The 15,542-nt window shown below is 36.4% G+C and overlaps 1 protein-coding gene across 3 annotated transcripts in view; it reads left to right on the top strand.

Moving 5' to 3' along the window:
- The window catches only part of TMEM67 (transmembrane protein 67), a 43,391-nt gene extending 30,399 nt beyond the window's left edge, over positions 1-12,992 (top strand). For all 3 annotated transcript variants that reach the window (XM_061123796.1, XM_061123797.1, XM_061123795.1), the window contains 7 exons: positions 3,172-3,252; positions 3,734-3,850; positions 6,912-7,028; positions 7,133-7,237; positions 7,804-7,906; positions 10,736-10,878; positions 11,816-12,992. In XM_061123796.1, the coding sequence (XP_060979779.1) occupies positions 3,172-3,252; positions 3,734-3,850; positions 6,912-7,028; positions 7,133-7,237; positions 7,804-7,906; positions 10,736-10,878; positions 11,816-11,896 (747 nt within the window). In that variant the 3' untranslated portion in view covers positions 11,897-12,992. The remainder of the gene's footprint in view (positions 1-3,171; positions 3,253-3,733; positions 3,851-6,911; positions 7,029-7,132; positions 7,238-7,803; positions 7,907-10,735; positions 10,879-11,815) is intronic.
- The last annotated feature ends 2,550 nt before the right edge of the window (positions 12,993-15,542 follow it).

The raw sequence follows: 15,542 nt of genomic DNA, 5'->3' as shown, positions 1-15,542 counted from the left end.
GTTGCTCAGTCGTGTCTGACTCTTTGTGATTCCATGGACTCAGGCCAGAATACTGGAGTGGGTAGCCGCTCCCTTCACCCGGGTCTCCCGCACTGCAGGCAGACTCTTCACCAGCGGCGCCACCGGGGGAGCCCCGGTGACAGACGACAGTGACAGTGATGGTTGGCTGTCGCTGTAGGTCACCAATGCAGCGACATGCAGCGCTGTGTTAGTATAAGGTGTTCAGTGGTTTAACTTACATGTGTTATGAAACGATCACCACCATAAGTTTAGTGAACGTCCATCATCTCATATAAATGCAAAACTAAAGAAATAGAAAAATACGTTTCCCTTGTGATGAGACCTCTTAGAATTTATTCTCTTTTACATATAACATACAATAATGTTAATTATATTTACAATGTTATACATTATATCTTTAGTACTTATGTTATAACTGGAAGTTTGTACTTTTTGATTGTCTTTATCAAATTCTACCCATTTCCCCCTCCAGCCACCACCTCTGGTAACCAGGAATCTGATCTGTTTTTCAAGAGTTTGTTCGTTAGTCTGTTTTTGAAGTGTAATTGACAGCACAGTGCTAGTTCCTCACACACAGCATAGTGATTTGATATTTCTGTACGTTTCAAAGTGATCATCATGTTGATCTAGTTACTCTGTCATAATACTCTGGAGTTTGATAGTTACCATCAGTATAATAGTAAGTAAATATTTATATTTACTTAAACCAGTATAAGTTTTTGTGAACAGATCAGATTTTTCTGGATGTAGAGAATTTAAAGGAATACCATCTGAAGCTTTTCCTATTGGTTGAGTACAACAACTAAAAAAAAATAACCCACACTGACAGGCCTGAAAATAAAAGTAGCTTTTCTCTGTCTCATGAGAAAGAGAGTAGGGGTAAGCAGTGCAGGGCCAGCAGGGAGGCTGCCGTCAGACCTGGAGGCCTGTTGTTCTGCTTTGCCCCTCAGGACTTCACCTCTGAGGTCACCTCGTGGGCCATAATGGCTGATGGGGTTGCAGGTGTGAACCAGGGAAGGAGACCTCACCCTTTCCTCTTTTTTTTTTTTCTTTCCACTATGAATTTTAATTGAAAACATTACAACAGCTTAACTACCCATAATGAAATATGAAACTTCAGTAGTTAAATTATTATTATCATTTATGAGGCATTTATTCTTCCTTATTTTATAGACCAGCAGGAAACTTTGCATACTTGTATTTTCTGTTCTTCATTTCAGAGGAAGATTGTGAAGAGAAAGTCTAAAAGTTTTATAAATCAAAACCTAATTGAGAAGTAAAACACAGGGAAAACAAAATCTGTGTGTAGCTGAGCGTAGGTGGTTTTTAGCTCATATTTTAGGTATGAAAACAGTTTAGCTCATTTCACATGAAACAAGCAGGTAAAGTAGTAAAGCTGAACTGTGGAATCCCCTATCAATTATTTTTAGCATGCTTCTTAATTTTCTTTTTCCCCTGGTTTCTTGTGTTCTGTACTGGAGTCTCGAACAGGTAACCCCTTGAGGGGGTGTCGGTGATAAATGAATGGGCTGTGAAGGAAGCATCAGCAAACCCAATAAGGAAATCCTGCCATAACTATGTAGCCTACCCAGGCTGGTTAGCCACATGCACATAGATAAATCCAAGTGCTGTAGAAAAGAGTCACCTCCTGAAACATCTGTTCAGCTAGAGCCCGGCCCTTGTAATCCTTGAGTGTGAGCAGTGAGTCCGATGCTCTGTGAGCGGGCGGGCATGGGGCAAGGACCCCGGCTCGGGGGCCATACGGGCCAGGGGCTGGTCCTCCCCTGCAGACTGGAGGGCGGGCTGAGCCGGGGAGTGTGATGACCACTCGCCCCCTTCTCCTTGAGAGCCTTTTCAGAAGTGTCTTCCACCTCTCCTTGGCCAGAACTTGGTCACATGCGACTCCCTCCCCCCCCCCCCCCACCCACCCGCCCCCTGTCTGCAGGGCAGCAGCGTGCCCACACAAGGGTCTGTCCCTAGGAGAGGGGAAAGGCTCATAGGAGCAACAGCTAGCCGCCCTGGGCACTACCGTCTGACCTCGTTTGTTTCTCACTCTGCTGTCGTTTGATAGAGATGGATGTCTCCATGGTCGCATCCTCAGATTATCAGTGTTTATGCATCCTTAAGAGCTCCTTTAACCTGTAGCAGTTTCACAAACTTGTCTCTACAAACTCTTCTTGATTCTCATAACATTAGGCTTTATTATTCACTCCCCAGCCCAGCTTCTTCAATTTTTAAGTGGTATCTCTTAAACTTTGTTACTGTTTTTCATGTCATTTAAAGGAGCTTTAAAATACGTACGTGGTGTTTTTAGGAAAGGGTTTTCAGTATTCAGCTGCTGCAGATTCATTTATGTATTCATTCCCATATCTGAGTATATTTTATGTGGGAGGCACTGGTGAGCCCAAAGATAGGCTCTAACAGGAACAAGTTACAACTTGTGACAAGTGCTGTGAAGGGCGTCAGCAGGCAGATGAGACAGCAAGTAGAGGGAGGTAAGGGGAAGGAAAGTTAGGAGTGGGGACAGCTTTGAATAGGGTGGTTAGGAAGTGTTGTCTTTCTCTGAAGGGTATCTAAGGTCTATAGTGTAAGCTCTTCTCTTTTGATTTGTATAACTCCCCTTTGCAGTATTATTAAATCTGTCTAAGAAAACACTTGAAACCATTTCATTTGAATGTTTAACACATTATCTGTAGTTGAAACAGATTACTTGACATATGCTTTTTATATGCTACTCTTATAAGAGAAGATTAATTTGAAAAACAAGCAGTTTCTCTAGTAGACTTTGGAATTTAGGAGATGAGCAGAATTGCAGAACTAGACCTAAATTGGCCATAATGCATTGGTTTATCCTAAGGTTTTCAAAGCCCCTTACTTCCTCTCCCTGTGTTTGTCCTATCTTATTTTAATGACACAGAAAAGTTTTTAAATTCAAAATAAGCCCCCTCAGTGAATCTTAACAGAATTCCAAAACACTCTTCCTTTAACAGAAGAATAGAAAATGCTAAGTAGGATTTTATCCCACAAGAATCATTATTGGCCCCTATGTTCTTGTTTGGAACTTAGTTTTTCTTAATATACTATACTGTGGCTATAAAAGAAAATTAAATCCTAAAATCTAATAAGCATGAACTTGGCTTAATGTTTCAGATTGTGTTCTTTGCTGTCTTCTATGAGAGATTTATAGAAGATAAAATTCGACAGTTTGTTGATTTGTGCTGTATGAGTAATGTAAGTACTTTCTGACTTTATCTTGCAACTGTTATTTCTCCCTTTTTAAAGGTCATGAGTACGTTAAAAGAGGCTTTAAAAGTGATTTGCTATGATTGGATTTTTAGTCTGATTTCCACTGGTGGTTAATTCCAGAGATGGTTATAATGAGCTACAAGTTAATATTTGCTGCCTTAAATTTTCCTTATTTGAAACTTCTTAATTGTAAATCCCTTATGCTCCCAAATAGTTGACTCAGCCTGAAATCCCTGAAAGGTTTTCATATATCAATCCTGTTTCTTCTTTTCTTGGAAGTGTCTTCAGTCTCTTTTCCATCTACTTTTTAAAATACCTCATTATCCTTTATTACGTTATTATTCCCTTTATATGTTTTCTAAGAATTCAACTCTCAGTATTTTGAGAGGAAGGAAGCAATTTCAAGAAGAACTTAATTTTTATTGTTTTGCAGATGAATTGCTAACTGGTCTTTCTCTTTTTATAGATATCAGTGTTTCTGTTATCCCACAGATGTTTCGGCTACTACATTCATGGTAGATCAGTACATGGGCATGCTGATACTAATATGGAAGAAATGAATATGAATCTTAAAAGAGAAGCGGTATATTTTACATCTTTTTCTTTTTTTTAAGCTGAGAGGTTCTCATAATCTGGGATTTGTAGTAGTATTTTTTAAAAATCCTCATTGATTACTTTTAAAAGTTGCTAGAATATCAACTCATTAGCCTGAACATTAAAAGGGAACGAATCACATATCATCCTGCAGTTCCTTTATGGAGTGTATTTCAAGGTAAACTGAATAATTCATGAGGGAAAGATCTTCCTAATGGAAGCAAGAAAAGAATTCTAAGTTAGAAAATCACCATTTTGTATTGACTAATGAATTAATGCATATAGGCTACAATCATCAGTGGATGCCAAAACAATTAAGTGAAAGATAACAGGGAGCTTTATAATCAGGTTGACATTATCTGAACACACTAGCTCAATCTTAGAACATGTAAAAATTAGGAAGACTGACATTACGTACTTCCTATTATGGTGCAGTGAGGAAGTACATAATATCACCCATGGAATACTCTTGCCTGAGAAAATTGAGCCTGAATGTAATCAAGCCTCTAGCTCTAATGGGAAATCAAGTCTCTAGTTTGCAGTAAATAGCGGGGATAGAGAGACAAAATAAGTAATACCACAGAAGCGTTTAGCCAGATGCAGAATGTTAGGATATCTCATAGGACAAATGACCCAGTGCCCCCAACAAATTAGAGGCATGAAAAGAAAAGAAGTGATGGTGGTGGCAGAAGAAAGTTGTTAGATGTTAATTTTAAGGAAAAAAAAAAAAAAAACAACGTGTAGACTTTGGATCTTGATTCAAAGAACCAACTATCAAGTAAAAAAAAAAAACCTTTGGAAAAAATCTTGGCAATTTAATGGGCTAAATATTAAATTATATTAAGGAAAGATCAGTTTTATTAGGTGTGAAAATGGCATTTGTTTTGAAGGTCTTATTGGTTAGAGATGCTAAATTGCAAATGAAATGACATGGTATCTGGAGTTTGCTTTAAAAGAAAAAAGTTGGGAAGATAGATGAAACAAAACTGGTAAAATGGTAATTGTTGAAGTTGAGTGTCGTACGGTTCTCTCTACTATATATTTTAGAAAACTTCCATGAGAAAATTTAAAAAAGAAAAATATGTACCTGAGAGGAAAAACCAAGAGGATTTATTGATTAAGGGACCATACCTGTGACTCGTAAGAATTTAATACATGGTCACAACATCTCAGAGAGGAACAATTTATTTAATACATTGAACTGAATCAGTTGGTTAACTGTGAGAACTTATACCTGGATTGAAGAGTTAAATTTTAAAAATGAAACTATGAAAACCTAGAAAAGAATATCTCAGTTTGGAAGATGACAAAGCATAAAATACAGAAAGTATCAAAAAAAGTATTATTTATTGATTTTATTTTATTAATGTATAGAACATTTATGTAGCCACATTATATAGATAAAAGACATAGGGTAAAATTTCCATAGTAAATATGACACAAAGATATTGATCACAGTACTTAAAATCATATAAATCAATAAGCAAACTAAGTTAAAACTTAACAGAGGGAATTCCCCGTCAATCCAGTGGTTAAGACTCCATGCTTCCTTCGCAGGGGGACTGGTTTGACCCTGGTTGGGAAGCTAAGATTCCGCTTGTCACAGGAGCACAGCCAAGAAAAGGAAAAAACCAAGCCAAAAAAAAAAAAACCCTTCAATGACAAAAAGATTTTTTAAAACAAGTAAATAAACAGAATAGACTAAAAACCTCTAAAAATATTAAACTCACGAATCATGGAGGAAATGAATGTAAAAATAACATATTTACTTCAAATTAGAAAATTTTATTTTAAAAAGCTAATACTTAGTAGCATCAAGGACAGGGTGTAATGGTCACTGATCTTAGGATACATTTTCATAAACCTGCTAGAAAGCATTTGACAGTATATACCAAGAGCTTTCTGAGAGTTCATTATCTTCGACTTACTGATTCTATGAATCTAACTAGCTCAAGGAAATAATTAACAATGTGAATAACTGATTATGTTCAGGATCTTAATCACAGGGGTTATTTATAAGGACAAAGAATACATAAAAATGAGAGAATATTAAGTAAACTGGTTTATCTAAACAGTGAAACATTAGGTAAACATTAAAACTCATGTTTTGTAGAACATTTAATGGTACTAAGAGTTGCTCAGGATATAATGTTACATGAAAAAGAAATCAGTATGATCCAGATTTTATACCATCTCTATGTATATGCATAGACAACAAGTAATAAAATACCTTAAAATACTGGCATCTCTTGGTGTTGCAATTATAGAAGATTTTTTTCTTTTTGTATTTCTCTGTATTTTATAAATTCTCTATAATCAGAATTTTTTTTTTAATAAATTCACTACACATAGACTGCCTTTAAGTCAGTAGAAAACCAAGTGTCATATTTGTAGCTTAGGTTTAGACAAAGGAGAAGAATGTTAAGCTCCAGAGCAGACAAATAAAGCTAAGAATGGAGGCAAGAATACTTATGCTGAACCTTGAAGCATCTGTGAGAATTGGCTAGGTCGGGGGTAGGGTAAAATGTTACAGACACATGGTTCTCAGGAATCAGGTTGTGTCAGAGAGACTTGCAGTAGACATCTGGTCTGTAACATTAACCATTGGGTGATGTATCACTACCTTTTTAGTGAAATTAATCAAGGAAGTGTATTCAGAGTGTTTAGAGAACAAAAAACAACCATTTATAAAAGTTGCTAATTCTAAGACCAGACTTTTTATCATTTATTAAAGAGCAATAAATTGATTATAAAGAAAGCTAAGAATATCAATATATGGTGAAACTAGTATGAGGGTTTTTTTTTTGTTTTTTTTTTAAAGTAGGGAGAAGTAAAGCCACCTGCACAGAGGTATGATGAAGTAGAAATTAGTAAGACCTGGAGGGTAGTGGCAACCTTGGATACTATTAAAATTGCTTTGTCTCAGATAGAGTTCCAGTACAACTTCAGTTGGCTTCCAAGTCTTATAATATTAAATATTGCATTTTCTTTTTAAGATAGGCAGAATTTTCATTATCTTGATCTTAACATGAATTTTTTTAACTTTTCAGGAAAATTTGTGTAGCCAAAGAGGTTTGGTACCTAATACAGATGGTCAGACTTTTCAGATTGCAATTTCTAGTCAGATGAGGCAACACTATGACAGAATTCATGAGACACTAACAAGGGTTTGTATAACTACAATTCAGATATATTTTCTCAATATTTCGTGTTATTTGATACCAAAAACGTAAGGCATGTTTCATTTACCCTTGTCTCTTTTTCACATTAGAAAAATGGCCCTGCTAGACTATTGAGTTCATCAGGAAGTACTTTTGAGCAGAGTGTAAAAGCATATCATACTATGAATAAATTTCTTGGCTCTTTCATCGATCATGTATGTATCATCATTTATTTTTAAGCTAGAGTCAAAATGCAGTATTTAAAAGGTTAGCCAGGAATGTCAATTATTTCTTCAGTCAACTAAGTCAATGAACTTAGAACCCTTGTGGGGTTGGTTGGTTGGTTGGTTGGTTGTTTTTGCTGAAAAAATTAATACTTCGTGGATGGAGTTAGGTTATGTAAAAGCAAAATGAGATTTTTATGCGTCTATTAGCATGATGATTAGCTTAAAATATGTCCATACTGGAATTTTGTTAGTTACCAAATATTATCAGTTATTTATTATAGAAATATGCTGTGGTTGTATTCATGAAAAGCTCGTTATAAACTTATTTTCAGTACATCTAGCCCTAAGTACTACTAACAGCATTTAAAACTTAAAACATTCTTAAAGAGAATTTTGTTATAAAGTCCAGTGTAATAAATTGTCTTTGAAGAACCAAACCCAAAGATTTTCTTTGGGTACTTTCATTTTTCTTTTTCTCTCCTTTTGATTTTATAAAAATTGGGAAGCATTTATTTCACTGCCATGTTTCAAATGACTCTTATTTTTTATATTAGGTTCATAAGGAAATGGACTACTTTATAAAAGATAAATTGCTTCTTGAAAGAATTCTTGGAATGGAATTCATGGAACCAATGGAAAAAAGCATCTTTTACAATGGTATTCTTCAAATGCCTTTGCTGAACTTGATTATTTTCCAAGCTTGAAGAACATAATTGTAGTTATTGTCTTTTGATTTTATACTTTTGTCGAGGAAACTTAGTAAACTTCAAGGAATTATAGTAGTTTTCTATATCCCATTTTATTATACGTCATGTAGGAAGAAACATATATACGAAATAATTATTCTACAAAAAAGTAAAAAATGAAGCTGAATTTTAAAATCAATTGTACACATGGAAGAGATAGTAAAACAAATACATAAAAGTTTATGTATTGAAATATTATTGAAATATTCATTCAGTGGCACACTTTTAAAACATTTAAAGAAGAATAATGTTCATGATTTATCTTTAAGTTTTCATTTTATCCTACTTCTTAAAAATGGCACATATCTATGACAGGAATAGTGACTAAATGGTTTTTTATCATTAAGAAGAAAGGATACATGTCACTTTTAATATATATGTTAATAACCTCTGTGTGGCTTGGGAAGACTGGAAATGGTACGCTATACCCAGTGCCCTGGCCTGGATGTCACTCGCCGTGTCTTACTAAGAACCGCATGCCGTGCCAGCCCCGGGATACACAGACCGACGGTCCCTCCCTTGGGCATCTTGATAGCAGACTGTGGAAGGCAGGCATGTGATGGATGAGTGGAGTGATGCTGGGATAGAAGTGTGTGCAGACACAAGTTAAACTGGGTGTGGAAAGGAAACTTAACTAGACAGAGTGAAGCCAGAGAGACAACGTGGTGAAGTTTGAGCTGTGTCTTAAAAATAAGTCAAATAGGAGGGTCCAGGGAAGAGAGGTGAAGACATTTGTGCAGAGGGGGAAAGGGCATTATGCACTTACGAACTTTATGATTGAAGCCTGGAATGGAGTGAGAGTGCATGCATGATAAAAGAGGGCAGAGACCGAATCCCGAAGGCCTTGTCTGACACCTTAAGGAGTTTTGCTTTATTTTATTCTGTAGAGCACTTGTTTTTAAAGACATTTTTTAAAAATGTTTTGTCCTACAAGACATGCACTGGGTGCTCCATGAAGGTATGAGAAGAAAATATTAAAATGTCTGTTTGCAATTCCACCATTCTTAATTTATATATATTTAAAATTATATGTAGTAGTAATTCATAAACTATGCCTATTATGAGATGCACATTCAGCATTTTATTCTGATAGGGATACATGATCAGAATAATTTGGAAACCACTTCTAATAAACATGGGTGTCATAAGAAAGCCTTCATATCTGATTCATAAATTGGAAGAATTATTTTGGCAGGAGTTAAACAGATGCAAGACTATAATAATATAGTTTAGTCATTAAGAATATAGCTTTCAGAGTCTTCTGTTCTTGGGTTTGAAATCTGCTACTAGTTTTGTGAACTTGAGAAAGTTGTTTTCCTTTCTGAACTTTAATTGTTAAACTTCTGTAAAGTATAACCTTCTAAAGGTTTTTGGGTTTACACACGTGTAATCATGTAAAGACCCCAGTGTGGGTAGGCACTCAGTAAAGTGATGTTGTTACCATTTCTAATAATAATACAGTCATCATCATCTTCATCTCTGTTGGGAAAGGAGAATATGGGCAAAGGCAGTAGTGATGGGGATAAAGAGGAAAAGATTGCCAGAAATGTTAAGGAAGAGAAAGGGTAGGAGAGAAAGAGCAGTCAGCAATGATGTGGGCTTCCAGCTCGATGAGATGGTTGATGGCCGAGCCACCCCTCACTGAGACACGGAGAGCAGGTGGAGATCAGGTGGTGAGGGGAAGAGGATGCGTTCGGTTTTGAATATGTTGTCTTGTGGTACCTTTGGGACATCTCGGAAGAGATGTCCAATCAGCCATTACATGTAAGGGACTGGGGGACTGGATCTGAGGGGAAGGTAAAGTGCACGTAAGTGGGAAGTCTCATCAGAGGAGCTCATTGCTGGAGCACCAGCAGTGACAGATTGCCCAGGAGGAGCATGCAGAGCTGGCTTGTTTCTTTGTTAGAATATGTATACAGTATATGTGCAGAAGGGCACGTCTTGTAAGGCAGTGCTCAGTGAATTCTCACAAACTGAATATATCCCTATAACTAGCATCCTGATCTAAAAAGAGTGCTATAAGCAAGCCAGGTGCCCTCTTGTCTAAAAACAAGGGTCCTAACTGGGTGCTGATGGGCCGCTGCATCTCTGAAGAGGCTCTCTGGTCCTCCCTGAAATTGTGTGCGAGAATCATATATTTGTGCTTACCCCACTGCCTCTTGTGAAAGGGTCTGTACCTTTCATTAGACTCTTAAAAGAGTGTTCACATCCCCAAAAGGATGAACTCACCCCTGCTTGGAGAGTGAAAAGACGTCTCAGAACAGAACCTTACGGAACTGTTTGAGGCATAAATTGTAATACACTATTCTAGTCCTTGTGTTTTGCTTTTTAAACTAATCTATCTTCGAGAATTTTTCAGATTCTTTAAACTTTAGTTATATAAACAAACAGAGAAAGGATATTCATTACCTGGTCATTGAAAAATATAGACTGTATACTTAAATTACTAGCAGTTACCAAGCTTTTGCTGCAAATGTTAAAACTGCTTTCCTTGGTTAACCTTTTAGATTAGCAAATTTAATATCCATTGTTTAATACCCCTTGTTTATTTTTCATAAGTCATGAAGTATTTTTTCTTCTTTTTAAATTCAAGTATAATTGACATGTAATAGTCCTGAAATATTATTGTAAGTAGTTGTTTTTAAATATCCAAGTTTTATCACCAGAAATTGATCACATGTTTATTATTCTATTTTTAAATTTCTAATTTATATCCTCTAAATTGCTTTTTTTTAAATAGATGAAGGATATTCTTTCAGCAGTGTTCTGTATTATGGAAATGAATCTACTCTTCTTATTTATGATCTGATGTTCTTCTGTGTTGTGGATTTGGCTTGCCAAAATTTTATTTTAGCAGCCTTCCTTACATACCTACAACAAGAGGTAAATTTAAGAATTTTTTGTGGATTTCTTTGAAGAGAAATATGTGAGAAGCAGATATTTATTTTTATTGCAGAGAGTAACAATGTCTACTTTCACTCAGAATTTATAAAGATTTAAAATATGATTAGCCCTGCCAAAAAAAAGGAAAAACATTTCAGCCAAGTTCATTCTACACTCTCCTTCAGAGTTGGTGAAATACCAAGGACTTGTGGAGGGCATAAGTTGCTTGAGCAAATGTGAAAGAAATCCAGTAGGAAGACATTTAAGTTACCCTTCTCTCTTAGATGCCAGCGTTGAGCAGAACTAGAATCCCATTTACCATCTGCACCAGATGTTACCATAACAAAAAGGCAAACTCTGAGATCTAGCTCAGGGCTCAGCCAGTGTAACTTTCAATTCACACATTACCTAGCTGCTTGGATGCAAAAACAGCTGTGTGGATCAGTGTGGAGCCTGAAATGGAGACTTCAAGAAAAGCCAAGTTTTTTCTAGAAATGTTAGCATTCGTATCACCCACATATTCCCCACTAGGTCAAAGTCATGTATGGGTTAGTGGAATGATGGGTTAGTTCTTGATAGAGATCTAGAATTATGAACAAATTTTGTTCCTAACAGTTCTTTTGATATTTCCATAGATTTTAGAGCCAGGGGAAACTTGTCTTGCCAAATATTTAAAAGTATATTCCTACGAACATAAGGGAATTTGTATTAATTTATTAAAACATATTCTGAATAGTGACATACGCTGCTTCAGTATTATGAAAGATGATAGTCTTGAAATAGTTTTGTGTATCACCATGGAATTCAGGTGTCTGATACATGAAAATAAATAGTTGCGAGAATTGGCTAGTTTAATTTAGATATTTTAACTGACATGCACATTTAATTTCCTTTATATGTATTTTCCCTCTGAATTGTTTTTACTTTTTTCTTTCAGATTTTTAGATTTATTCGTAATGCAGTAGGACAGAAGAATTTGGCATCCAAAACACTGGTGGATCAGAGATTCCTGATTTAATTTTTTGAATAGATAAAGACAGTTATAATCATGGCAAAAAAAAAGGTCATGATTATCAAGTTAGTTTGCCATATTTTTTAAAACTTGTAATACAAATTATTCTATTTTTGTTTTTTAATCTACAGGAAGATTTATTTTTATAACTCATAGAAACATAAACTTGATCTGTGAATATGTAATATGATGCAATGAAAAATATTGTTTTCCTGTTATGCATGCTATTTAATTCACCAGTTCGTAAACTAGATAGCTCTGACAATGGGACAAAAAAAAGTCTAAATTGCTTTCATCATAACATTTTTTAAATAGTAATCAAAACAGTCCCTATCATTTGTGTCTGTAAGATTATTTTGTAAACTAGATTTGTGTATATTTTCTCACACTGAAAAAAAAAAATTGATTCCAGTTCAAGCCTAGTTTTCAGTTCATTTTGTTTTACATATTTTATGTTTAAATAAATGTTGAAAATATTTTCAAGTTTACTTAGATATTTGAAATTGTATGTGGGCTGACTCAATTGCTCGCTCTGGCAGTGAACTGATTCACTATTGGATTAATAGGCAGTTTGTGAAATGGTACATTCTCATTCCTTTGTTTACCTGCATTATTAGGTCAATATGCTGTTTCCATAAAGTATATTTATATCTATAATATATAAATATCATTTATATTATTGAGCTGTAATATGTGACATTTTCCCCAAGTTAGTTTTTTGTACATTTTGATTACTCAACATTTTAAAAGCACTTCCAAACTTTTGCTTTTCAATTGTGTTTAAAGATTATAAATAACAAATGAACTGTAAGTTATCATGTTATGTGAAAGTGATTTATTGAAAGCAACCTTAGGCCTGAGCCACGTAGCCAGTAATTCTCCATGATATCATTTTTTTTCCAAAATACTCTTTAATAATCCTTTTCATTGTGTACTATGAACTTGAAGGTCACCTTATTCAAGTATAATGGTCATTAATGCCCAAAGCAACATTTCTTTCTGCCTTCTGGTTAATGCTGTGTAAATACTTAAATGTATTGCTATGTAAATATTGTTTATATTACTAAATTGAAAATACAGAATAAAACATTTAGTGTTTCTCTTTCCTGTTTGATTAATATGTATTTTGTGAAATAGCGTTTAAGAATACAGCAGTACTGGATCTGGTGTCTCCAGCCATTGCTGGAGTCGAATCCTTTAAAAGCGTTACCAGAACATTGAGGATGACTGAGGAGAAAGAGGGGAAGCTAATAAGTTGAAGATCTGAAACTCTGCTTTCTTAAGGGTAAGCGTACAGAGATGCGTTTCTTAAAGAGATAAGTAAAAACATATCAGCCTGTATTTGTAAAGCCACCTACTCAGAAGCTTATGAAAAAAATACAACTCTCATTCCACATATGAGAAGTTAATATTCATGTGAATGTAAGTGGAAATTTCAAAAAAACAGGTCAGTTGGCTCATCTGCTGATAAATTAAGGCAGAGAAAAGACATTTAAAGTAGTTTTATACAGTATTATTTTTACTTTGGTTAGGTACATAAGAGTGCATTCGGGTTTTCCTGGATTACTGACTCCTGTGTTCACATTGCAGGATTTAAACTTTGGGATCACATGCTTAATTCTCTGCTAGACCTGTAATCTTTTGTCTGTTTCTGTAACAGCAACCCACTGTGTGTGTGTGCTTAGTCGTTCAGTCGTGTCCAGCTCTTTTGCGACCCCATGGACTGCACCCTACCAGGCTCATCTGTCCACAAGATTATCCAGGCAAGAATACTGGAGTGGGTTGACATTACCTCCTCAAGGGAATCTTCTCGACCCAGGGATTGAGCCTGCGTCTCCTGTGTCTCTTGCGTTGGCAGGCAGATTCTTTACCACTGAGCCACCCAGGAAGCTCCCAACCCACTGTACTTTGTATCTTATATCCCTAATTTTTCTGATTACATAGAAACATTTGATAAATCTCTTGGTCATTTCATGATGAAACAACCCTAGGTTCACCTGGAGGTCCTTTACCAGCTGCTGTGAGCTTTACGCTCCTTAGAAATGCACAGGCCCTTAAAATAACTGCAGATCAGTCTCTATTATGTGATGTTTATGTTTGCTTACTTCTTGTACTGCTTCCCTACCAAACTGCCTTTTGAGAAGGTTCTGCTATTTACCTAGATGGAGAAGCATTCAAAGTGCCCATTAATTCAGTGCTTGCAGGCATGAAATAGGAAAACAGGTACTTTTTTGTTGTCTGTAAACATTGACAATAAAAGCTGAGAGGAAGTAAATGTAAATGGAAGAGCAGTGTGGCTTAATGGAAAATGCTTCAAATTTAACAGCAGAAGCTATGAATTTGAATTAAAATGTTGCCCTTTGTCACTCACTAGCTTTGTGACTTTATACCAAGTCATTTGGCATCTTTGAGTTTCATTCCACATCTTTACAATGGAAATGATATCCTTTGCTTACCACTTGTTGTGATTCATTAGGATAGACTTATAATAACCATAAACACTGGAATTTTTATATACTTTGGTTTGAAATTTGTGCTGCCTTGCTAATAAATTCTATGATATTAAAACAGGTTACTCATTTCAGTAGTTAACCAGTGAAGATCCTGGGCCTTCTGCTTCAGTCACCCCAGCCTCAGTGAGGAAGAGGCCTCGGGAGGTGTCACAGCCTTTAGTGAAAGGAGGCAAGAAGGAATTTTGACACCATATTGTAAGCGTGCTTGTGGTACACGTTAGGAAAAAGGAGTAGAGAGTGGAATATCGTCTCTGGAAGGGAGGGTTTCTCTCTTACATGTTCATTCAAGTGACATTGCTTCCCATTCCCACTCCGGAGGTGCTCAGAAGGGTAAGACAATTAGTAGAGGACACAGACATGTTAACCAGTAATTACAGCAATCTGAAAAGTGCTACAGCCACTAGGGTGTGATGCGGGGAAAGCTTTTAGGTATCTGGTCATCAGGGCTTTGATGTGACAAAGTGGTATTTGATCTGAGATTTAGATGAGTGCAGTACAAGCTCTGAGATGAAGCACATGGCCATTGAGTACTATAGGTAGTTTGAATAGGTATATTTATGCTTTTTAAAAATGCTCTGTATATTACATTTTAACATCTTAATTTTTTTTTCCCCCTGGCTAGGGAGAGACTGCCCTATTGGGACTAGCCAATTCTTAGAGGTAGCAAAGGGCTCAGCCAGTAGCAGACCTCTGATAGCAAAACTCACCAATCCAGAGCCATACCTGCACTATCTGGTCCTTATCCCCAGAAAGCAACATCCCTCTGCCTTCATCATCCAGGCAACCAGGGAGCTCCTTTAGCTTAGGGCCTGCTGGAATGATTCGAGCTAGCCAGTCCAAAGTCATTACCCTGCCCTGCCTTGCCTTTCCTGCAGAATGCGGAAACTGATTAAGGCCAGGGCCCAGGCTCACTCCTCGCTCCTGTCTCTCCGCCTCCCGACCAATGCTGGTGCTTCCCCACGTGGCTCTGCATGGCGTGGGTGCCTCCTGTTCCTAGGACCTGCGAGTATAATCACCTGTTTTCCTGAGCCTCTCCTGTGTCTCCTCTTGGGGCTGAACCTGACTGAGTCTCCCATAGAAGAACTCAGGACAGCGCATTTGGGGATTTTGGAGGGAGGTGGTTGGAAAGGAAAACAGGA

Source organism: Dama dama, chromosome 21, assembly GCF_033118175.1.
Source record: "Dama dama isolate Ldn47 chromosome 21, ASM3311817v1, whole genome shotgun sequence".
Lineage (NCBI taxonomy): Eukaryota > Metazoa > Chordata > Mammalia > Artiodactyla > Cervidae > Dama > Dama dama.
This window is presented reverse-complemented; position numbering and strand designations above follow the sequence as displayed.